This window comes from Pituophis catenifer, unplaced genomic scaffold, assembly GCF_029215685.1.
Source record: "Pituophis catenifer annectens isolate HBS135680 unplaced genomic scaffold, rPitCat1.0.hap2 SCAF_6, whole genome shotgun sequence".
Classification (NCBI taxonomy): domain Eukaryota; kingdom Metazoa; phylum Chordata; class Lepidosauria; order Squamata; family Colubridae; genus Pituophis; species Pituophis catenifer.
Window position 1 is genome coordinate 69,582,979 of NW_027256886.1, and position 25,914 is coordinate 69,608,892.

Below are 25,914 nucleotides of genomic sequence, written 5' to 3' on the forward strand. Positions count from 1 at the left end.
CTCAAGCAGGAGAACCTATACCATTTCAGACAGTAGAAGAGACTACTGTCTAGACTCTTCTTAAAAACCTCCAGTGAAGGAGCACCCATGATTTCTGAAGGCAAGCTGTTCCACTGGTTAATTGTTCTCACTGTTAGGAAGTTTCTCCTTAATTCCAGGATGCTTCTCTCTTTGATTAGTTCAATATAGAATATCTTAAGGCTGATTTACAGTTGTCCACAATTGCCCATAGCCATTGCAGCACATTTACCACGTCAAGGGTTTGACGGGCGATTGGAGGTTGCAGAAAGCTAATGCAGTAAGTGCCTCCCAAATCCCAACTGTGCATTGTGTGGAGGTGTGCGCCCTGCATGCTGATTGGTTCCGGCTTCCTGCTGGGAGGTAGGGGAAGGGAAGGGAAGGCACATTAAAGTGAGAAACATTAAAAAAAAAAAAGCCTTTGCAACCATCCCCGAACAGCGGCCACATACGTTCCATGCAATGCAGTGCAGAAATCTACTCCAGCCTTGAGTTTGCTTCAATCACAAGCAAATACTTTATTAATCCATTAAGCAATTAACCATACTTGTTCAGTAGTGTTCCACTTGATACTTCTAAGATAATTTTCTTAGACATATAAAAAAATGTTTCAAATGAAAATTCCATTTAAAGTAGGTATTTATCGTGAATGTTTATATGATTTCAATGTAATTGAAATCGCCCTCGTCATCTCTCGCCTGGACTACTGCAATGCTCTCTACATGGGGCTCCCCTTGAGGAGCACTCGGAAGCTCCAGCTGGTCCAGAATGCGGCTGCGTGGGTAATTATGGGAGTGACTTGGCGCTCCCATGTGACACCTTGCCTGCGCGAACTGCACTGGCTTCCGGTGGTCTTCCGGGTGCGCTTCAAGGTATTGGTTCGCACCTTTAAAGCGCTCCATGGCTTAGGGCCCGGCTATTTGCGAGACAACTTTCTGCCACCGATAACCTCCCACCGGCCAATTCGGTCCCACAGAGAGGGCCTCCTTAGGGTGCCGTCGGTCAAGCAATGCCGACTGATGACCCCCAGGGGGAGAGCCTTCTCTGTGGGGGCACCCGCCCTCTGGAACGAGCTACCCCCAGGAATACGACTAATCCCGGACCTCCGGACCTTCCGTCGAGCTTTGAAGACCTTCCTATTCCAGCAAGCTGGGCTGGCTTAAAATTTTAAAAGGGTTATTTTAAGGGTAATGGGTTTTAATATTTTGGGAAGCCAATTTGATTTAATTATGTTTTTAAATTATTTTAAATTTTGTATTGTATGTATTTTAATTTTGGCTGTGCACCGCCCTGAGTCCTTCGGGAGAAGGGCGGTATACAAATTTAAATAATAAATAAATAAATAAATAAATAAATAAATAAATAAATAAATAAATAAATAAATAAATAATTGCATTGACTCAGTTGCAAAAGGTAGAAAATATGATGAATTATTAAAAAAAGAGAAAAAGTTATCTTGACTTGTCATATTTTTCAGAATTATCTTTTTACTTTGGAATTCTTAGTTGAGGACTGTATTGTAACCTCCTTAGAAATTAGCCAGAATTGCAAAACCTTATTTGTTATAGTAGATTTTAAGGCCAATCAGCAGCCCTGCAATCCAAATCTCTCTAAAGTTTATAGACATAAAGTTTATTTCTTCATTACTTCAATTTAATAGAAACAAAGATTTTATTGGTATTATGTCCAAACACACACACACACACACACACACACTAAAATAGGGTATCCTAATTCCTATAGATTAATTTAAATTTCCTACTGAGTTTACTAGAAAGCCTTAAAAGAGAAAATAGAGAAGAAAGTGAAACAAAAATATAAAACACTGGATTCTGAGTAAATAATAAAAGCTGTTCAATATAATAGTAGAACCCCAACAGAGCTTTATTATTTTGTGGACTGTATTCCATAATAATGAATCATTACTATGTTTCCCAATGAAAGTTTCACTTCTGTATTTGGGTGAAATTTCATATGATTTATGGTTATTCTACCTTTTTCCATGTATTTCCATAGTTTGGAAATAAAATGGAGCTTCTTAGGTATATTGAACTACAATTTCTATTATTTCCATTAAATGGGAGTATTTTGTAATTTTCTCAGTGATACATGCGTGTTTCTTTGATGTTGACATTTTAATCTGTTTAAATTTTTCTTCACAATCTCATTGTCATTTGAATTAGGTGAGCCTAATTCTGGATAATGAGATGTCTTTCCTTCAATTTGGCTAGCTGCCTTTTTTTCCAAGGCCATTTTTTGCAAAATGGTTTTGTGCAAACTGAATAGGAAATAGAGACTATTGTTAGCAATTTAAGGTAATGTATTGTTCATCATGACATCTTTATTCTGCTATTCACTTCGTTGTCATTATCTTAAACAGGGTGACATATAATAGTCAACACAGTTTGTTATCTGATTTATATAACAGCTAAAAGGACTTTTTGGTAGAATATCTTTTCTGACAGCTTTGTCTAGATCTCTTTAAACATCAAACTTCATGCACTGAGGACCTCTAGTCTGGAAAAACAGAATAATCATATACTTCTTTGCTAAAACTAGAGCACATCGTTCAACAATTTACAAGAAAATAAAAGTTTTTAATAAATCAAGTTTTTAGTCTACATTTCTCCCAATTTAATGCTCTGTAATCTCAGAATTAATATGATACCAGCTTTTTGTTAGCTAAATTTAGGGTAGTTTGAATGTTTAAATAACTTGGGGATAATTAATTTTAATTTCATTTGAGCTAATTAGTGGATAGCAGCATCATTTAGGCATGTTAGATTTTTTCCCCCCACATCAAATTACTTTAGACTGATCACTTCTGAATATTCTACTTTGTTGCTCTGGAGTTTTGTAAATTGTTATTTCTTGGCTTGAACTTGGAAAATAAGCAGGGTCAGGCATAATTAGTACTTGGATTGGGAATATCACAGCTGTTTTGACATCTATCATGTTTTGATTATCAAAGCCTTTTTTTAATGAAACCATCTTTAATCTTAAAGAAAAGATATTTAAAAAGTAAATAAAATTACAAATGAAGAATACAAACCAGGAAGAACAAAAGGGGAAATTATCTTACATTTTATATTTAGCAATAGTCGCTGGTTTAGCAAAGAATTCACTACAATATGAACAATTCAAGATATTACGTATTGTAACATATCACAGAATCTCTTCTATATTGGGTATTTGCTTCACTTTCAACAACTGAGTGAAACAGTGAAAGGGTAAAAAATAAAACCAATCCTAAAGTTGAGTCAACTGTATAAGAATGAAAAGAAAAATGTTATAACAGACCTCTTCAGTACTTGTGCACTTGGAGAAGTTACATACTGTATTTTTCAGAGTATAAGACACACCTTTTCTCCCCAAAAAAGAGGGTGAAAATCTGGGTGCGTCTTATACTTCAAATGTAGCCCCGCCTAGCCTCCCAAACAGAGATTTCAGAGGCTAAAAGAAGCCTCAGAAAGAAGCTTCAGAAAAAAAGCCTCAGAAAGGCTTTTATCTAAAATAATATGGCAGGCAACAAAAGAAGAATCAGTAAAGGTTCTAACCAAACTATGCTAATAAACCTGGAAAATGACACAATAACCAACAGATCCAAAGAGGTTAATCTACATACCAATACCAAAGAAAGAAGATTGAACAGAGTACAGATAGTCCTTCAGAATAAAAGCCTCGGAAAGAAACTTCAGAAAAAAAGCCTCCAAGCAGAGCTTCAGAAAAAAAGCTATTTCGGAGGCTTTCAGAGGCAGAAAAAAAAGCACGGCACAGAGCTCACAACCAACGAACCTGTTGCTAAAATTCACCACTGGGAACAGCTGATTGGGGGTATTCAGGGAGGCCGATCCACCTACCAATCAGCTTTTTTCTTATTTTCCTCCCCAAAAACTAAGGTGCGTCTTATACTCCGAAAAATATGGTATTCTTGGGTCTTCCTAACTACAACTTTTATATACTATTTTATGCTTTTTATGGTTTTAAGGATATATCTAAATTGCCAGGAATACATCTGATTGGATGGATTCTTGGCAGTTTATATATTTTATATATTCAGTGATTAAATATCCTATTTATCATGTGCAAGCTGGGAATAATTGCAGCCTTGTTTCTTTAAATGTAGATTTGGGGAATCTAAATGCTCCTTAGTTCTAAGGTGAGAAATGGTATAGAGCAGGGCTGTCAAACTTACGGCCTGTGGGCCGGATGCGTCACACGCTGCCACGCGCATGCCCAGTTTAGCGAAGGGGGAAACAGTTGTGATATGTCACATCACAACACAAGTTTGACACCCCTAGTATAGAGTGTCTACTGTATTGGAAGGGTTATTTTTAATCTCATTTTCTTTTAAATAGTAATTTGATTTTTTAGAAGTCCTGTTCCTCCAATAGGTTGGGTTTATGTACTTATAAAATCCATTCAGCTGCCAATGTTATATAGTAATCCTAAATGGTTCACTTACAAAATCACTAAAACAAACCAAGCAAAACTTCATAACTTTTCTACCACACCCCAAAACAATCCATACTTCACATGTCATCCCCATCCTAGCCCAGTGCTTAGAGCAGGGGTATCAAACTCATGTCATCGCAGTGACATCACCCGACGTATCGGGATTCCCTCCCTTCGCTAAACTGGGCGTGGCTAGCATGTGACGCATCCGGACCGGGTGGGAGTTTGACAGCCCTGGCTTAGATAAACAACCAGTTCTTTACCTCCTTATGGAAGGCTAAAATCTCAAGCTGTCCAGATGGAGGCAGTTCTAAGCAATCAAAATACAGTTTTCTTTGCTCTCTTCCTTTGTTCCCTCTGATGGGTTTGTTAATGAAATGATTACTGCCCATCCACTGAGAATAAAAAGGGGGTGATCTTTGCATAGCTTCAATTTTCACATTTGGTTGATGCTTTAAATAGATCTGTGAAAAAGGTCTGTGGCAGGCTAATTCTTTCCATGCAGGTTCGGTTTTAATCTTCCCCAGTGTATTTTTGCAACATCATAACTTTTAAGTTGGGCGTTCATTATGGAAAGCAGGCTTGGGCTAGAGTCAATTAATTCTCAAGGGCTTTTCTACGGATAGGAACAAAACCAGACATGCAACTAACCAGGGGAATATGAAACTTTATTTCAATTCAATTTAATGCAAAATATATTTACAATGATTCTAATAATAAGGATTCAGGTATGTATGAATGTTTAGTAATCAGACGTAAGTGTAAGTATGTAAACTAGCAACATCTAACTTGCAAGTTACGCTAGCAGAATTTTAAACAACTCCAATCTCTATTCTTTTACTTTATAAGCTGAAACATTCAACTATTAGTTTCTTCCCTGTTCCTACACATAACTTATCTTTAGGAAAGCTAACAATTTTGCCTACCTGTCTGCCTACCTGAAACTACTACAGGTAGTCCTCAACATACGACAGTTCACTTAGTGACCGTTCAAAGTTACAATGGCACTGAAAAAAGTGACTTACGACCATTTTTCACACTTATGACCATTGCAGCATCCCCATGGTCACGTGGGGACATATGATCGCTTTTGCAACCTTCTGATAAGCAAAGTCAAGGGGGAAACCAGATTCACTTAACAACCATGTTACTAATTTAGCAACTGCAGCAATTCACTTAACAAATGTGACAAGAAAAAAACCGTAAAATGGGGCAAAACTCACTTAACAAATTTTTCACTTAGCAGCACAAGTTTTGGTCGTAGGTTGAGGACTACCTGTATAGCAAAATTTACTATTCTTACTCCTTCTGAACTCACTCTTGCCTAGTTCTCCATCACCTGAATCACTGAGCATTTGTTCTGCCACCACAGTGCCAAGAGCTCTGTTTTACTGACTACCACATCTTTACAGATTCCTCCTCTGACTTCAGCTGCCTCCAGTACCTTCCTGGTTATTTCTTGGCTGTGAATAGTCTGGTTCCTAACTCATCCAGTTGTTGTCTCTTCTGTTTCACATCCTGTGGGATTACTTTTTATTCCAACAGCATCTCCTGCCAAACCTAGAAACCTCTCCCATCCTTTCCCACCCACATATTCCGGCTTTCTTTTTTTACTTCTTTCTTTGAAAACTTACTGCCAGCCTTCAAGTGATTCTAATGAGTTTAAATTTTTCCTTCACTTTTCTCTGAAACTGCCTATACCTGGACGATCCCCACAGAGGAGGAAAGAAACTTGAGAGTAGCACATAACAATGTTTTGGGACAGGTTGTTCCTCCACACAATTTTATTTCTTTTGTCTGTGTTTGGTCTCTCTGCCTGCACTGTGATTTCTCTCTGTGTTTGGGTTTTGGGGTGATGTCTTTTCATTCTCACTGACTAGATTATGGTCATGGCTAGCTATAGCAGTCTGAATGGCATTGAGTTATTGGGCATGTCCAGTGAGTGATTTGTTACTCAGTCAAGCTGTTTGTCAATATATGTAATTGATGGGTGATTTGTAACATAATTTTTTTGAAATTTGTGCATGATTTGAAGCATTTAATTCAATACTTCACAACCAGTTTCCTTCAGTACCCCAAACTGTTTATCAGAAAGTTTTTTTAACCACCTACCTTATTTAAAGGTCCCTTTTGCATTTAGGTAATGAGTTCACATTACCCAAAGAAAAACCACTCTTATCCAATTTGGGGTAATTTAATTTGGGGTAATTTAATTTGGGGTAATTTACCCAGGTTTGAAAAGCATTGATTTAACATAATGCTTATCAGACGTTGAAATTTATATAGAGTGTTGTTTTGTGTTGTGCTTCTTTTTATACTCAAATGTTTCTGGAAACATGAACGAGAGATGTATACAGTGGTGAAATCCTCCCCAGTTTGCCACTGGTTTGCTGCCCGTGCATGCGTGGTGCGTGCCAAATGCACATTGTGCTTGCACAGTATGCGTCAAATGCGCACTGCACACGGAAAAAGGAGACTTGGGAAGGTAAATAGAGCAGCGAGGGGGGGAACAGCTGTGCCGTGCGATTTAGATTCACTAGAAAGAAAGATTTCAAATTTTAAATCACGTGTCACAGCTGATTGTCGGAAATACCGGTTCGGACCAACCGGTAGCTTTTTTTTTTTTAATACCGGTTCGCTGAACCGGTAGCTTTTATCACTATCGGTTCGCCTGAACCAGTGCAAACTGGTAGGATTTTACCACTGGACATATATGTTTATGGCACAAGGGAGCCCCACATTCTTCTCTGTGATAGGAACCTTGTTGTGGAGGTTAATAAAATCAATGAACCGTGAACCTTTCTCTCTATGAATTTCTACTTTAACAAATGAGCCTTTAAATCATTTAACAGTAAATGTTTTTATTTACATAATAAAAACATAACAATATCTATACAATTAATAAACAGCACTTAGTTACTATGATTAATTATCCTGTCAGCTATATATCTCTCTATCTCTATCTCTATCTCTATCTCTATCTCTATCTCTATCTCTATCTCTATCTCTATCTATCTCTATCTCTATCTCTATCTCTATCTCTATCTCTATCTCTATCTCTATATCTATATCTATATCTATATCTATATCTATATCTATATCTATATATCTATTCTCTCTAAGCTATGTTATCTATGATTATTCTTCCTCAGAAATATTATTATAAACCACCAGAACTGCTCTTCTAACAGACTTCCAAACTGCTCACAGTTGTTTAACGGAAGATCCTAGAAGAGTTAAGACCTAAGACCAAATAGCTAAGACGAGTGAAGATCGAAGAGCCAAGAGTTTCTGACAAGAATCTCCTTTTATACTGCTAACTATGACAGTTAGGGTAGGACCCTGGAGATTCAATCATATTAGCTGCCCTCTGATTGGCTTATGTATCTGTCCATTCCAAAAGCCATTAATAGGCACAGCTATAGAGAAATAAATTTTCTCTAACAAACCTGAGAAGAGAATAACCTTAATGTGATATAAACATGGAGATAAAAAAGTCATCTTTAAACAACCCCAAAGCTGCATTAGATGAAATTTCTCATTAAAACCCTTAGTCTTTAAAGTAGCACATGATTTGTGATGGCTTTGTTGCAACAGACCCACAAAGTTATATATTTGTTTCTAAGTCAAGTCTGCATTATATTGGATATGTTTCAACGGCACGTTTTGTGCTAGGCGATGTTAATAATTACAGAGCTTTGTGCGTGAATGTTTATGTGTCCTTATATCCTTTAAGTTTTGTTTACTAGTTGTGATAAGTAGATTGTTGCTAAGGAAGCTTCTACCACACAATTAGCTCTCATGTTTACATTGCTTTTCTGCTGGTAGTTATAGGCAGTTCTGTAAGAATGAATAATTTCTTTGATGCTAAAATCTTAATTTCAAATGCTCATAAAATGGTTTGTTACTCATTCAGTGTTGTGTCTAGATTTTGGAGAGCAGTATGGTGGTGTTCTAATGTAGAAAGTAGAGGAATGGGAAAAAAAAAAACAGATTTGGCCAAAACAATGGTTGGAATTAGCAATTGGGCCACCCTTTCACTTGGTTGAACTTACACTTGGTTCTTCCTCTTCAATTTCTCCTTTTTGAACTGAACATCATGTTTTGAAATATCCAGGGGCAGTGGTGTGAAATCCTCCCCAGTTTGTCACCGGTTCACTGCCCGTGAACGCGCAGTGTGTGCCAAACGCATGCTGCCCACACATGCACAGTATGCACCAAATACATGCTGCAGAGGCTTGGGAAGATAAGTAGAACAGCGGGGGGGGGGGGAACAGTTGTGCCGCGCAATTTAGATTCACTAGAAAGCAGGATTTCCTGCTTTCTAGCGATTTTAAATCACGCGGCACAGCTGATCGTCGGAAATACCGGTTTGGACCAACCAGTAGCTTTTTTTTTAATCACTTTTTTTTTTTTTTAGCTTTTCTCACTATCAGTTTGCCCGAACCGGTGTGAACTGGTAGGATTTTATCACTGTCCAGGGGTTACTTGCTGGAATTCTGGTGATTTTTGTACTCTTTTGGTCCTTTCAATTCACATTTTAATGTGGGTATTTTCTAAATGAGGAATGGTGATATCAGGAAACGGTAGTGGAGAGAGGAGTATTTTTAAGTATCTTCCTGCTCACCACACCTCCTTCCCAGTATGATGGCTCAGTATTGAAAGAAGTGAAAAATAAAGGAGAGCATTGTTGTGAGAAATGTATTCTTTATTATATCAAATTAGAAATGTATTTTTATCATGCCAAAAATGCTAACACATCCTTTTTTCTTTTTTTTTTTGAAGAAATACCTTTTTGTTGGGGATTGAAAAAAAAAAGAAATGTAGGGTAGGGTAGCAATAACCAGAAAAAAGGAATGCAAGGACAAGTGCATAAACATCAATTTAGCTCTGAATGAAAGGAGGGAGTGAGATAGAAACTGAAGATTGCCCCGCCTTAATTCTCAGCAGAGAAAATCTCCAGTAAACGTTCAAGAGTCTGTTATTACACCTTGCAACAATAGAGTTTCAATAGTCCTTGTAGAGTCTTATTTCCTAACCTGGCCTACTTCAACAAACTGTCATGAAATGACATGTATACAATTTGTGAAACCAATTTCAAATCTATGTAATTATATCTCTCTTCCTTTGGAGATACATGAAAATATGTGTATGTGTGTGTGTGTGTTTCCTGACTATTTTACTCTATCTCTTATATATTTGAAAGGACACGTTGTTTCTCAAACTAATGTTTCCCTCATTTTCCACCTCTTTGGCCGGTGTGTTTCCACTTGCAGCTCAATATACAAATAACCTTTCAACGGGTATTTCCATATTTTAAACATGGTTTCCTGCTCACATTTTTTTCATCGTTTTCTTGTGGTATGTAGCTTGCTGTGATTGTGGGAATGTAGGATATGCTCCATATAAAACAAGATAGGGAAGCAGGGAGAGTTTGTCTTCTGAAATTCCTTCCAACCGTTTTCCTGGCAGTTGCTAGGGGTGGCATCTTTGATGGAATGAAGTAATATATTTGCAGAGGAGGTATGTTTGATGTGCATGTGTCTATGTACTTTCTTAGGGGCTAATCAGAATGGGTGCAGATCTGTTGCTTGCTTATGTCTGTGAAGGTCTAATCAGAGTGAGTGCAAAATACATTACCTCTTTTTGGGGTGGGTGCTTCCGCTGTGCTTTCTTATTTTCTGTTATCTCTTCCTGTTTGTGTGAATGTGATAAACACAGGAAGGATTTTATATGCTCTCCTCTGAATCCCATGGTTGGGTGAGTTTAGAAGTGACCAGCCACTACTTAACTTCCCTTCTCATAGGGATCTATCTATCTATCTATCTATCTATCTATCTATCTATCTATCTATCTATCTATCATCTATCTACCATGTTTCCCCAAAAATAAGACCCTGTCTTATATTTTTTTTGATCCCTGAAATAAGCGCTTGGCTTTATTGCCATGTGCTCAAAAGCCTGATTGGGCTTATTAAAAAGAGCCTTGGTGGCGCAGCAGACTAAAGCACTGTTAAGTAACACCAGCTGCCTGCAATTACTGCAAGTTCAAATCTCACCAGGCTCAAGGTTGACTCAGCCTTCCATCCTTTCGAGGAAGGTAAAATGAGGACCAGAGTTTGTGGGGGCAATAAGATGACTTTGTATAAAAAAGAACACCGCTTGGGCGCCCCCCGAAAGCCCTACTAAGCAGGTATATACAAAGGTATGAAGGCTATTGCTTAACGCATTGTAAGCCGCCCTGAGTCTCTGGAAAAGGGCAGCATATAAATCGAACCAATAAATAAATTATCAGGGGATGTCTTATTTTGGGAAAACAGGGTAGATCTGTCTGTCTGTCTGTCCGTCCATCTGTCTGCCTGCCTGCCTGCCTACCCTACCCTACCCTACCCTACCCTACCCTACCCTACCCTACCCTACCTACCTACCTACCTACCTACCTACCTACCTACCTACCTACCTACCTAGAGAGATAGTCTAAAACTAGCTGGGAGTGATGGTTTCAATTATCAAAGCATCCATGTTGTCAATGTTGACGACAATCATTCCTCACTGCTTCCAATAATGAATGACTCATCCAACATAAATAAAGTATCACAGGAAGCAACAAGAGAAATATAACCTCTGAGAGTAGCTCTGGTGATAAAATAAAAGCAGTCATCTCAAATATGTTGGGTGTGGCTGCTTAGTGGTTTTTTTTATTTTAAAAGAAAACCTCTTTTAACTTTATATGGGAAACTTTCCACACACTCAGGACCGTTAGGTGTACAGTTAGCAAATTGTAGATTGCAAATACAGCAGTTATAAAGGGAAGCACGAAATATTTGTTCTTTTTGGTGGCTTCCCATATTTGTGCAATTTCCTCCACCAGAACGTGCAAACAAATTCTGCTTGTAATCTTTTGATTAAGCAATTAACTTGTGTGTTTTTGGTGCCTTATGGAACATTACCCCCTTCCCCCAAGTGAGGTTAGCTTACTTCCCTGTTGATATTTAGGAAGGTCCCTCTGGTTATGCCAGCAGGCTTGGGGGTCCCAGGGGACCAGTGACATTTTAATGTGCTCCCCTTTTTATGACTAATATAGTTACTCTCTCCATTTGTAGTTTGTAAACTTTACTTTTTAATACTACTTTAATTTTAATAATGATTGTCATATTTTTGTAATGGTTATTTTTCTATTATTTCATTTGATTGTTGTATACTGCCCAGAGTCACTTCTGTTTGATGGTGTTAAAAAGATATAAGCTGTTAAAGGTGTTAAAAAGATATAAGCAGGATATAAGCTGTTCCGAGTAAAGCAGTTTCTTGCAAGTGAGTAATAGTGATTTTTGTCAGTGCTGAGGGTATTCAAGTGGTGATCCAGTTGTTTTGGGATCACACCCCAGGTGCTTATTACTATTGATATCATCTTTGCTTGCTTTTGCCTCAATCATTCTATTCCTGTTTGCAGATCTTAGTACTTTGTTATTGTCTTCAGCTTTTTCTCTTCTACTCTGCTGTCTCCCAAGTACTGCTACATCCAGTACCCAGACTTCTTTTTGCCTTATTGACAATTGTTAAATAATAATAATAATAATAATAATAATAATAATAATAATAATAATAATAATAATAATAATAATAATAATTTTATTTCTATACCACCCTTCTCCCGAAGGACTCAGGGCGGTGTACAGCCTATTTAAAAACACAAGACAAAACATCGATTAAAATTTTAAAATAATTAAATAAATTTGGCTCAATTTAAAACCCCACAAATTTAAAATACCCCAATTTAAAATTATTATGTTGATAGCCCAGCCTGGTGGAACAACAGGATCTTCAGTGCGCAGCGAAACACCCGGAGGTCAGAGATCTTATGTATTTCCGGGGGCAGTTCATTCCACAGGGCTGGGGCTCCCACAGAGAAGGCCCTCCCCCTGGGTGTCGCCAGCCGACATAACTTGGCTGATGGTACTCTGAGGAGACCCTCTCTGTGGGAGCGAACTGGCCAGTGGGAGGCTATTGGTGGCAGAAGTCGGTCTCGAAGGTACCCGGGTCCTGTGCCATGGAGCGCTTTAAAGGTGGTGACCAACACCTTGAATCGGCCCCAGAACCATTGGGAGCCAGTGCAGCTCGCGCAGGAGGGGTGTCACGCAGGCACAATGAGTTGCGCCCATAACCACCCGCACGGCCGCATTCTGGACCAGTTGGAGCCTCCGAGTGCTCTTCAAGGGGAGCCCCATGTAGAGAGCATTACAATAGTCCAGCTGGGAGGTGACAAGGGTGTGAGTGACCGTGCGCAAGGCGTCCCGGTCCAGAAAGGGCTGCAACTGGCGAATCAGGCGGACCTGATAAAAGCCCCCCCTGGCCACGGCCGTCATATGCTCTTCTAAAGACAGCCGTGCATCCAGGAGGACACCCAGATTGCGAGCCCTCTCTGTGGGGGGCAAAGATTCACCCCCAATAGTCAGCGATGGCACCTGCTGTCTATATCGGGACGCCGGTAGCCACAGCCACTCGGTCTTGGATGGATTGAGTCTGAGTTTGTTCCTCCCCATCCAGACCCGCACAGCCTCCAGGCAGCGAGACATAACATCAAGGGCATCGTTGGGGTGGTCTGGGGTGGAGATGTACAGCTGAGTATCATCAGCGTACAGATGACACTTCACCCCAAAACCACGGATGATCTCACCCAGCGGCTTCACATAAATGTTGAACAGAAGGGGCGAGAAGACCAACCCTTGCGGCACTCCCCATGCGAGGTGCCTCGAGGTCGACCTCTGCCCCCCTGCCAACACAAACTGCGAGCGGTCGGAGAGGAAGGAGGAGAACCACCGCAGAACGGTGCCCCCTATTCCTAACCCCCTCAACCGCTGCAGCATGATACTATGGTCGATGGTATCAAAAGCCGCTGAGAGATCTAATAGGACTAGGACAGAGGAGCAACCCCTGTCCTGAGTCCTCCAGAGATCATCCACCAACGTGACCAATGCCGTTTCTGTGCTGTACCCCTGTCTGAAGCCCGACTGGCACGGGTCCAGATAGATAGCTTCATCCAGGGTGTTACGTGGCAGGTGTTTGAGAGTTTAAATTCTAAAGCCCCAGAGCAGTTTAGCTTCTTCATTTTCCATTACTTTGTCTATTTTATGGTCCCACCTGTCCCACTCTGCAGGCAGGCGGTATTTCTTACAGATCTTCCAATACACCATTGTTGCTACTTTGCCATGCCATTGCTTATAGTTAGTCTGTGTGATCTTGCAGCACATACCAGGTGGTCTAAGGTTAAAATTTTGGGGATTTTGGGATGAAACCACAGAGTCAGGTAGTGCATTCCAGACATTGACCACTCTGTTGCTGAAGTCATATTTTCTGCAATCGAGTTTGGAGCCATTCACTTTAAGTTTGTATCTATTGTGTGCTCATGTATTGTTGTGGTTGAAGCTGAAGTAGTCATTGACAGGTATGACATTGTAACAGATAATTTTATGAGCTACGCTTAGGTCATAATTTCTGGAATTTATCCCTTCATACTATAGACTAGTATAATATAGACTAGTATAATATCCACTGTTTCTTCAGCTTCTTTGTAAAGGTGGTATTTGCTATCTGTTGTTGTCTTCTCAGTTTTGGCTTTATATAGATTTGTTCTTAAGACTTGGTCTTGTGCAGTCAGAAATAGCCCCTCTGTTTCTTCCTTCAGTTTTCCCATTGCCAAGTCCTGTTGTTATCTACTTCATCTGCTACTTTTTTTGGTATTGACCCAGTAGTGAAAATGCTACTGGTTCGTCAGAACTGGTAGTAAAAAAATGCTTTAAAAAGTAAAAAAAAAAAAAAGTTCTGACCATCACACATATTTTTTTACCATCAACAGTATTTTTTTACTACTGGTTCGGGCAAATAGGTAGTAAAAAATGCTTTAAAAAAGTTTTTTTTTAAAAGCATTTTTTTTACTACCTATTGCCCGAACCAGTATTTTTGTGTAAAGTGTGATAGTTTGTTTTTGAGCTCTCTGTAACTCTGTGAGATTCCTCCTTGTTGCAGGGGCCATTTTGTGTGATATCCAGCTGCTTTTGCATTGTGTGTGAGTCAGTTGTGTAGCTTTTGTGTTATTTTTCTGTAAAGTGTGATAGTTGGTTTTCCTGATCACATGACCACCAAGCCACACCCACCCAGTCACATGACCACAAGCCACGCCCACAAAGCCACACCCACAGAACTGGTAGGGAAATTTTTTGAATTTCACCACTGTATTGACCAGGCAATACTTTGCCTTGCCATGTCTCTTTCCTATTCTTCATTTGGTCTTGTAAGCCAGTTTGATCTCTCTACAAGTCAGTAAGCACACATGATATACTATCTTCAGTGCATCTTTTTCATTGTTATTCAGGCAATTCAATCCTTTTTTCTTCAACTGTCTGGTGTACTTGCAATATTCCATGTCCATATTACTATTATTTTTATTATTATTAATCCTCTTACGTTTATACACCTAGTTTCAGTTTAAACACTTACGGTCATTAGCTGATGGGGAAAAAAAGAGAATAATAGCCTAGTAACAAGGGAAATTACAGTATTTAAAATCCGTAGTTAGCAGACTGGGTAGAATACATAGTGACAGAGGTAACTCACTAAATTAAGTCCTGATCTCTAAATCTATTTGATTTGTGGCAAAACTGGAAATAATCATTTTTCTGTGAACTCCAGTTTCTTCATTAGACATTCTAATTTTCCTTTGTTTAGGAAACTTTTGAAAAAGCAGTCACAAAAAGACTATTCTTTCCTTTAAAGGCTATTTGTTTCCTTTATCTGTTCTTTCTGGGTGAAGAATATCAGCATGAACTAATCTTCCTCAGCATCCAGACCTTCGAAATGAGTTTTGTTTACTCAGAAATTAGCTGCATAGTCACTTAAACTAAAGGCCATGTGATAAACCAAGCAAACCCCATCTGTGTCCCAGGAGTAATTGCTATATAAAGAATTTAATTGTCTTTTTTACAAGTGTAATCACTACTAGCTCTTTTCCCCAAGGTTGTACGTAGGCTGCTTTAGCATATCTGAAAAGATAGATTTAAGGCTGTTTTATCCTTCTAAAAGGGATGCAGTGGCTCAGTGGCTAAGACCCTGAGCTTGTCGATTGAAAGATCGGCAGTTCAGCGGTTCGAATCCCTAGTGCTGCATAATGGAGTGAGCTCCCGTTACTTGTCCCAGCTTCTGCCAACCTAGCAATTTGAAAGCACGTAAAAAATGCAAGTAGAAAAATAGGGACCACCGTGTGCCTTTGGTGTTTAGTCATGCTGGCCACATGACCACAGAGACATCTTTGGACAGTGTTGGCTCTTCGGCTTAGGCACCGCTCCCTAGAGTCAGGAACAGAGTTATAAACATAAAATAGAAATACATTTGCTCCCCTATGGACTGTATTTCTTGATCACCACTGTGGATCAGTGATTTTCTCTTCTTAGAACAAGACCAGGGATAGCTCATTGGGGACAATATAAGTCTTCATACTTGCAACACTGAAAGATATACATGGAGTAAATATTAACTTTTAAAGCTTCGTTTAATTTCAGGGTTCCTCTTCTCCTCCTTTTTAAGAAATTGCTCTCAGGAATTAACCTATGCCAGGAAGAAAGAAAACAGCGGTTTTTGTATTGTAGAAATTTGCATAGCGAGAGAGACAACTCTATGCATTATTGTTCTCCTGTTTCAGGCACATTAGAGCAAAAGTTCATCTCACAGAATTTACCTCAGGCTACAGTGCATTGATGACGTGCATGACGTACATGTGAAAGGTGACATGCCATGATATTTTGTGGGACATACCAGAGTTCACCAACTGTTGTCCCTGTTTGGGCTACCGAAGAAACTGAATTGAGCTTGAATACCAGAAATACATAGCCCTGTGTCCTCCAGAGCTTAAAATTCTCATCATCCATATCAGTACATGATCTGTTATCTTCAGAATTGTGATTTGTGGTGACATGAGAGACCAACTTGTAAAATGCGAACATGGCAGCTGCATAGTTCAGTTGTTTTCCAACCACTGCACAGAGTCGCTATTCTGTGCAACTAAGCTTAATTTCCCGGTGCAAGCACAGAGGTTATCTGCAACCACAATTTCCAGCATGAACACATCATCAATGATTCTATGAAACATGAAGAGCATTGAATTATAACTGAATATGTAAAGAATTCTTTCTCTTTTGTTTGGGGGTAGGGAATTTTTTGCTAACTTAAAAAATATATTCTTAATATATTTTGAAAAATATATTCTCTTCCAGCTTATATTACTTTCATATTCTTTCCTTATCTGTCCTCACTTTTCCAGGGATGTCAACTTTTCGTTACAATGTTTTGGCAACGTAATGCTTTAGGAAGAAAATTAATGTTTCTGTTTTCATTGTGTCATATCACTTTAACAGGAATGGTAAACACATGAATTTAATCATACTCAAGAAATCTGATTTTTGGTTATTTCTTCAAATAATAACCTGACTAAAGATCATGCATTAACTTCATTTTCTCAACAATTGTCCTTCCAATCATGAAGGACTTTTAATCATTTTTAAATTAGCTATTGAAAGAATAAATACATAATATGTTTAGCTTGAAATGTGTCTTAGTGGAACTCGCCTTTAAGTTAATACACTTTATAGCAGGAGTGTCAAACTCGTGTAATCATAGCGTCATCACGTGATGTATTGCGACTTTCCCCCCTTCGCTAAACCGGGCAAGGGCATGGGTAGCGCTTAATGCATCTGGCCCATGGACCACAAGTTTGACACGTCCCCCCCAGCTTTATAGCATTCAGAAATATCACACTCTTCTCTGTGTTGTTTATGGTTCAGAGGAGGAAGAGGAGAAAAGAGGAGAAGAGGAGAAAAATCCTTCAATGGTTGGAAATCCAAACAAATTTATGTACTCAAAATCATTTTTTGAAAAATTTTGCAAAAACGGGCATTTTTGCCCTCCCCCAGACCCCAGGAGCATTCTGCAGTCCTCCTAAACCCTCTGCGTGTCCCATTTTTGGCAAAAACGGGCCTGTTTTTTGCCCATTCTTTGCAAAAACGGGGATTTTTTGCCCTCCCCCAGTCCCCAGAAGCAGTCTGCAGGCCTCACAAACCCTCTGTGTGCCCCATTTTTTGCAAAAATGGGCAAAAAACAGGCCTGTTTTTGCGAAAAACGGGGCATGCAGAGAGGAGGGCAAAACCCTTTTTTTTCGTACTTACCTCTTCGAAATCTTGGTGCGCCTTATACACCAGTGCATAGTCTGAAAAATATGGTAGCTATTCCAGATAGCATACTCTATCAGAGATAGACTTAAGCAGATCAAGGTATGAGTAATGGTGAGGTTTTGCTTGCCCTGTCCTATCTCATCCACTAATTTAAGTGCAACGAAAGATCGTCAGGATAAAAATAAAATCTGATTGTTTTATCACATAAGATTACAGTGTGGGTATTATCTTGTCCATAAGATCAGGTAGTAAAATACATGGATTAGCCCTGATTCAGATGGCATGGAATCAAGCTATTGATTAGAACTGATCGATAAATGGGCTGTGCATAAAAAAAGAGAGAGAGAAAATCAGAATGCAGTTGGTTACATTCCAGTACAAATTGTCTAAGCAGAGGATGTTTGAGTACAACATAATTGCTCTTCTAATCTTTTTCTTCATTCCCTAAATTACCAGGAAAACGGCAACTGCAGATGCAGAAGGAAGATACCCCATTTTCAAGCAATTTGAGGCTGCTTTGCATCAGCCTGCAGAACTGGTTTCTGCTGTGGCTTAAGCAGGATGAACAAACCAAAGAGGGATTTTCTCTTCTGCAAAAATAGTGACAGTTGTCCTCCTTAAAGTAATTGAGAAGACTACATGCAAACATTCTGAAGAAATGAAAGAAGTCGAGCTCTGGTCACGCAAGGAAGTGGCAGATTGGTTGTTGGAGAATGCAGTGCCCGAATACTGTGAACCGCTGAAGCATTTATCTGGGCGTGATTTGATCAACCTAACCAAGGCCGATTTTGAGAAACCCCCTTTGTCGCGAGTAACTTCTGACAGCGGGCAGCAGCTTTTAGACATGATAGAGACTTTGAAAATAGAACACCACATCGAGGCACACAAAAATGGGCACGCCAACGGCCACCTCAGCATCAGCACAGAAGCCCCAACCAGTGAAAATGGCTTCAGCAAAGCCCCCAAACCAAACGGGGTGCCGAATGGCTACAGGAAAGAAATGATAAAAATCTCCATGCCGGATCTGGAACGTTCTCAGTATCCTGTGGAGTGGGAGAAGACGTTTCTGGCTTTCCTTTATGCACTCTGCTGTTTCTTCCTGACCACGGTGACAATCTCAGTTGTCCACGAACGAGTGCCTCCCAAAGAGGAGGAGCCCCCCCTTCCAGATGCTTTCTTTGATTACTTTAACCGGGTTCAATGGGCCTTTTCTATCTGTGAAATTAATGGTTTGATCCTTGTAGGACTTTGGTTAGTTCAGTGGCTGCTTTTAAAATACAAGTAAGTGAGTGATGGTTGCTCCTGATTTTATTTTTATAGACGCTTGCTTTAAATTGTGATTTTTCTGTGTCGGGGACTCTACTTAATGGTAAATCTGGGTCAAAAAAATATTAAAGTATACATGAAGGAAACTCGTGAGTGAAAATTAGAGCAACAACTGAATAAAATATGCTGCAGAATAATTATTTACACAATACAATGTGAACAATGCAATAATATTTATTTGATCAATAAATAAGCAAAATTTAGAAGAACAAAAATGGAGTGAAGGAAATACATTCAATGCCACACTAGCAACTAGCAAAATATATCACTTATTATAACATTCACTCCTCTACTACTATGTTGATATATTTGTTATCCAGATAATATGAATAGAAAACATTAATAGGTGTAAAATAAAAACTATATATCCCCTAACAGTTTATTAAATTAAGATGTATCAAATGGAAATGTTTTAATGTTTTAAAACCAAGGTGAGTATGTTTTTAATCAGTTTTGTCTTATTGTGGCAACCCAAAATTTAGCTATAGCACATGTAATGAATGGTTTCAGATCCTAAAGGAGAAGGTTCATATAAAATCCATTTGGATTTCCTGGAAATTTATCTGTTAGGGGCAAAATATAGATTTGCCTAATATCTCTGTAAAATTGACAGCATAATTACTTGTGAGATTGTTTCAACTTCCTTGTCATCACATAGGCCGATATGCTCAGTTACAGGGACTTTATTATTACTACTAAAATAGTAAAGTTTACTATTTACTTTTACCATTTTATTATACATGCTTTGAAGAAGTGCAGATTGAAGAATATTGAATCTAGCTTTAAAGGATGCAATTCTCAGTTTAGGGAGGGTTAGATTTAGCAAGTAACTTCTGCAAATCTTGGATTCCCTAAGACAGGGGTATTAAACTCACAGTCCGTGGGCTGAATGCGTCATGTGCTGGCCACGCCCACCCCCATTTAGTGAAGGGGGAAAAAGTCCTGATATGTCACATGACGACGTGACGATGTGAGTTTGACACCCCTGCTCTAAGATGAGAGAGGAATGGCATCAGTGATGCCTTCAAGTGTGTGAAGAAGAAAATAAAATGGAGATCCAATTAGATTCTCCTGCATCATGGAGAAATGTGTTGTTCAGAGAAGCATTATGACTGTTTTGTATACTCCCTGCAATTCACAAGTTTTGGGGAAACTTTTGTAGTGTGGCATTTCTGAGATGTGGGGTGAGGATAGGATATATAAAGTAGAGGAGGGGGAAGATTATCGTTATTCAAGAATATTTCTTGACCTCATCGTAAGATTAGGACTTGGGTTTAAAAGAAGCAAAATACATACAGACTGTCCAGCCTCTATAATGTTACATCGGGATTTTTTCCTTGTTGAAAACTTTCTCGGGACAGTTGTGATAAAATATGAGATATTTGGCAGTTTCATATAAGTGATAAATGTGCCCTGAATGGGACAGGGCAAGTGATTTTACACTAGTTAAAAGCCTATAAAGTTGAGTAAAATAGTTCTCAAAACTGGTTTATATCCAGACGAAGACTTTCACAATCTTCTTGTATTTATGTTGAAATTTGGATTTTCACTCGTAAATAGAAATCAGTGGAGTTCATGATTTCAAAGACCCAAAATGAAGATTTCAAATACCCAAAATTAAGCCGGCAAACATATATGGAAGAAAGATTGAAAGCAACATAAAGTTGTTAATACCATTAATTTCAATTTCCTTCAGTTTGTCTTACACTGAAAAATATTTTTCCTGGTTCTAAAAGAGAAATTTTGACAAAATGATTGAGAACAACATTGGATTACTGCCTTCACTCTGACATAATGTTGTATAATAAAAGTTGCATTATGTGATTTGTGAAAAAGCCAAATATTTGTTATGCAATCTCCAACTTGAAAAACATTTTGGAGTGCTTGCTTTTGAAATATGGCAATGTTTTGAGGGAGAGCATCCATTAATATTTCATATAGTGGTCTGGATCCAAGAAAACTGTATTATTAGTTTTGTACACTAAATGGAGGATTGGATAACAGCTTCCCTACATATTAGAGCCAAGCATTTTAGAGTCTTGCACAAAAAGTTTGTAAAATAACATTAGTGGTGAATTGTACATTGCCTTTTCAGTAGAAAGCATCTAAAACGCTTTCCCAAAATAAATCTTCACAATCTGTTCAGCTTGATATTTATACTTGATAATTATTTTATATAGTTATATATATATATATAGTTATATATATTTATATGAATATAAATATATATAACCCACATTCTGTTTTTGTATGTTGTCATACTACATAGATATTAACTAAAACCCTGTTGATTTCAATGATTGTGCTATACAAGTATGCTAAATCTGGAAACTATATCTGATTGAAAACATTTTACTATCAACTCTCCCAATTTTATTTTTTGATAACGATATGAAAGTGGCTTCTAGTTGTTTCCTTCTTAGATTTAAAAAAACCTTTCCAGTTTAACTTTCTGCCCTGGTATTTTTCGATAGTCATCATCCAAGTTCTAGCCACATTTTAAGCCTAATTGGCTGCCTCAGAACATCTAAGATCAGTTAGGTACTGTTACTAGTTGGACTTGTTACCCATACTTCACTCTTAGACTGGAACGTTGTCTTCTAAAACTGTTAACAAAATTCAGAATAACTTTACACGAAGTAGTTACTGAGATTAAAGAAGAATCTGAGGAAATGTCTTCTATGTCTTGTAATAGTTAAGAATGTCTGAAGTTTTAAGTAGTCCAGAGGAACTAGAAAGAGGCCTTACAACTAAGTATTACATATTTATAAAAGCAATAGGGAGTTTATTTAAAACGAAATAAACATATTTAGTTTTAAGAAAATCATTTTGATGTCAATTTAAAAAAATGGCAAAAGGTCTCTAAATGGGGACTAAAGGCAGAATAACAGTTAGGAAGAAAAATCTCTTTTTTTTTCTTAGTGTAATTTGTTTTTTCAACTGTTTTTTTCAGCTTCTTGCTATCCTAAAAATAAATGCACCACCATTAACTTGCATTGAAAAAATGAGCAAATCTGCATAGTGAATTTACAAGCCCATAAAAACTTAAAAACCCATGAATGGGAGATAAATACATTTATTTGATTAGAGAAGACAGTGAATATGCATTCAGCCCTTCTACTCCAGGGGTGTCAAAGTTGCGGCCCAAGGGCCAGATGCGTCACACGTTGGCCACGCCCAGTTTAGCAAAAGGGGAAAAAAAGTCACAATATGTCACGTGACACCGCCATGATGACACAAGATTGACACCCGTGCTCTACACCATTTTATTCCAGATTACACCCCATGCTGCATTCAGTAATTTTTTGCAGCTCTTTGGGAAAACTTCCAATAGTTTTGTTTTTGTTTTGTTTTTTGGTCATGTAGAAAAGAAACCTAAGAACCAGATTTAATGTAGAAACAGTTTGCAGAATTTTCTTATGCTTTTGCTTACACTACAGTCTTCTTGCAACTATCCTGGTTCTGTGAAGTTGGAATATTTCATTTGATTTTGTTTTTAGTAGTTTTTAGTAGTTTTCGGCCTAAATGGAATAGTGCCTTGTGGAGAGCACTCTTTTTACAGTATTCTGAAGCAATATGATATATTACAATTCTCTCTATCTTTTCTTTCCCCCTTCAGGTCTATTATTGGCAGAAGATTTCTTTGTATAGTTGGCACATTGTACTTATACCGGTGTATTACAATGTATGTAACGACACTTCCAGTACCTGGCATGCATTTCAACTGTTCGCCAAAGGTAACCTCTTTTTGGTTTTGCTATCCTCATCTAACAACATTTTTCCCCATTTCCTTAGACATTCTGGAAGAGCTGGCTCAGAGTGACTAATGAATTTCTTACAAGGGGAAATTGGCTGAATTTTTTTCAAAGATAGTCAGTATTGCTTATTGCTTAATGTTGTGTTGCTCAACCAGATGAACAGGTACTGTCAGGATTCAGTTATATATTTCTGTTATCCTGTCATGGCTTTTCGTTCAAAAGCAATCATTTGATTATCACATTGAAATACACCCATGAAATACCCAGCTTAAAAGGCAAAAAAGACTGTCAAGAATTGATCTCATTCCTTAGGCAGGCCAGAGCAGTACGGCACGTGAATTTTGAAGGAATTTATAAACTCTCCAGTTACCATATTTGAATGTAGTGTGATAGAAATAACTGCAATCGATTTAGGGTAACATCCTTAATATTGTTCCACAATTTATAATCCAGAAAAATTGCTTGATGTTAGGAGAAGCACAAGACAGGTGGATACCTCCTTTGGATACATAGATGTAGAGCTAGACAGAGTTTTCTGTCTAGACAAAAATTTTAAATAGACAAGGTGGAAGAGGTTTTCACAGCCCTCCAGAAGGTTAATTGGATGCGGCCCTCTGAATCTCCCAGGATAAATTGTTCCAAAGAATCTAGCAACCATGGAAAAGATGCTTCTTAGACATTCTATACTATTTAACAACATTTAAGGGAAGAGGCCTGGATTGTGCCCATCCTATCTAATCTGATAGTGTAGTTGGCATACCAGTAGCGTCACATGAGCCAATGATGAAGCCTTGAGAACTGCCAAGTGCCACTGCATGCTGGGTCAGGTGCAACTTCTGAGTGGTCTTCAACAGCAGCTCCATGCAAAGTACATTACAGTAACTAAGATTACTAAGGTTTGAGCAATGATGAGCAAGGCCTCCCAGTCCAGGAAGGGGCACAATTGGTGACAATCCAAAGCTGTGCAATGGCTGCCATAGTGACTGGAGACTCTGGGGTTGTAAACATATGTAAGCAACTTCATCCACATTTTTCTTTGAGATGTCAGCTAAATGGTATTGTTGTTTAGAATTTTCAAAGAAACATGATAATTGAGTTAGTGACGTTTTAACCTTGAAACTTTAGATATCTGTATAGGACATCTTTGGGTTTAAACCAGTATTTTCTTTCTGGATCATTGTAGTCTCTATTTTTCTTGATATCATACAGTGCCAATATATAGAAAAAGTACACATACCAATGAGGAGTGAATCTATTAAACTTGGCCCCTAACTTTGTGAGATTGGATTTGCCATACTTGGAGGATCTGTTTATTTCTATCCAAAAAGAGTAATATTCATTTCAATCATTTCTTGTTAATCAACATCCTTCTGCAAAAAAGATATGTCAGTTCTCCCCACCTAAACAATGATTCAGACTTCTTGTTATTTGACTGATTATAGTAGAGAAAGAAAGAAAATGATTGTGCTTCTCTGATATTTTAACCTATTTATATAGAACAATGAAAGTGATTTTAGGTTCTTACTTTCTGTTTGGATGAAACCATCACGACTAGAAAAAAAAAGTGGAAAGTCTGTGGTTATGCAACGAAAAGTTCCCTGTGCAATTTTCATAAGGGGTATCTGTGTTATAATTTTGAAACCTGTGAAGTAATTTGCGGTTCTGGAAAAGATTAGCAAACACGTTCTTGTAAAAGCTTTTGTATAGTGAACGTACCTCCCTCAAGCTTATGTTATAATCCATGAGCCTTTGTGTTGGGACAAAATTCTTTATTGCTATTTATTCCCACTGCTGCTTTGATTCATTCAGTGGCCTGGAAATTTAATTACTTGTAGTGCAGTGTTTTACAGTTAGGCGCATTTGAACCTAACATGTTGATTTATCCCTTCCTCCTTTCTGAAGCTTTTTGGCGACTGGGAGTCACATATGAGAAGGATCATGAAGCTGCTTGCTGGGGGTGGTCTGTCAATCACAGGAGCACATGACATGTGTGGTGACTACCTATACAGCGGCCATACAGTGATGTTAACTCTGACATACCTATTTATCAAAGAGTGTAAGTACCTCCATTATTCTATATAGAAAAATATATGTTATTCGATTAATTGAGATCACCCTGCCAAGGTGCTGCCATTCACAAAGTTTTATACCTTATTATATATTTTTAAAAGAAGTATCTTTTAGGATATAACTCTCCCCAAAATAAAGCAATTCAGAGAAGATTTGTTAAGGATATTGATTTTTCAATGGTCTAAAAATATACAGTATAGATTGATGCAACAATGTTTTGTAATTGCTTTATATTATATTTGCTACATTGCACCTATTCTATCAGTAAAAGACTGTAGAGATTTTGAGTTATCCAGGTCATGATTGTCCTAAAGGTGCTAAATCCGTCCATTCATCGCTATCCTGTCAGAGCTGAAGAAGCTGCTTGGATGAGAAGTGAAACGTCTTCAAAAGGAAAAAACAAGAAAGTCCAGTTGCCTCCTGAAAAAGCACCTTTGGGATATTCGATCAGTATTTACTAAACTTTATGACAACTAGTAACAGTTGCATGAATTGGACAAAAATTTTAACCATACAGAACTTGTTTCGTAGGAGTGACCTTCAGGACTTCTTAATTTTCAGTAATTGCAAACAGTCCTGAATAAGATTTTTTCAAAGCTTCATACCAAGTTAGCCATCTTATAACTGAAGCAAATGAAAATTAGAATACTGTTGAAGCAACTGGAGTAACACAACAACTTTTTAGTTCTTACTGTTATGCGAGTAATATCCTTGTTGAATAACCACTTGTTCAGCAACCATTCAAAGTTATGCTGCTGAACAAGGGGGACTTAAGAACTGTTCCTTGTAGCGGCAGCCATCATAATGGTTCCCAAGTTCACACGATCATGATCCCGGTGCTTGTCAACTAGTTCACAGTTATGACATCACCGCATCCCACCGTTTGCTGGTGTTGCAGTGGTTAGAGTGCAGTATTGCAGGATAATTCTGCCGATTGCCAGCAGTTCAATCCTGACCAACTCAGCCTTCCATTCTTCCGAGGTCGGTAAAATGAGGACCGAGATTGTTGGGGGCAATATGCTGACTCTGTAAACCGCTTAGAGAGGGCTGTAAAGCACTATGAAGCGGTGT

The 25,914-nt window shown here is 38.3% G+C and overlaps 1 protein-coding gene across 4 annotated transcripts in view; it reads left to right on the forward strand.

Annotated features, from left to right (window-relative positions):
- SGMS1 (sphingomyelin synthase 1) overlaps window positions 1–25,914 on the forward strand; it is an 88,987-nt gene that overhangs the window by 52,833 nt on the left and 10,240 nt on the right. For all 4 annotated transcript variants that reach the window (XM_070945871.1, XM_070945874.1, XM_070945873.1 and 1 more), the window contains 3 exons: window positions 18,146–18,970; window positions 22,635–22,752; window positions 24,676–24,829. In XM_070945871.1, coding sequence (XP_070801972.1) covers window positions 18,348–18,970; window positions 22,635–22,752; window positions 24,676–24,829 — 895 coding nt within the window. In that variant the 5' untranslated portion in view covers window positions 18,146–18,347. The remainder of the gene's footprint in view (window positions 1–18,145; window positions 18,971–22,634; window positions 22,753–24,675; window positions 24,830–25,914) is intronic.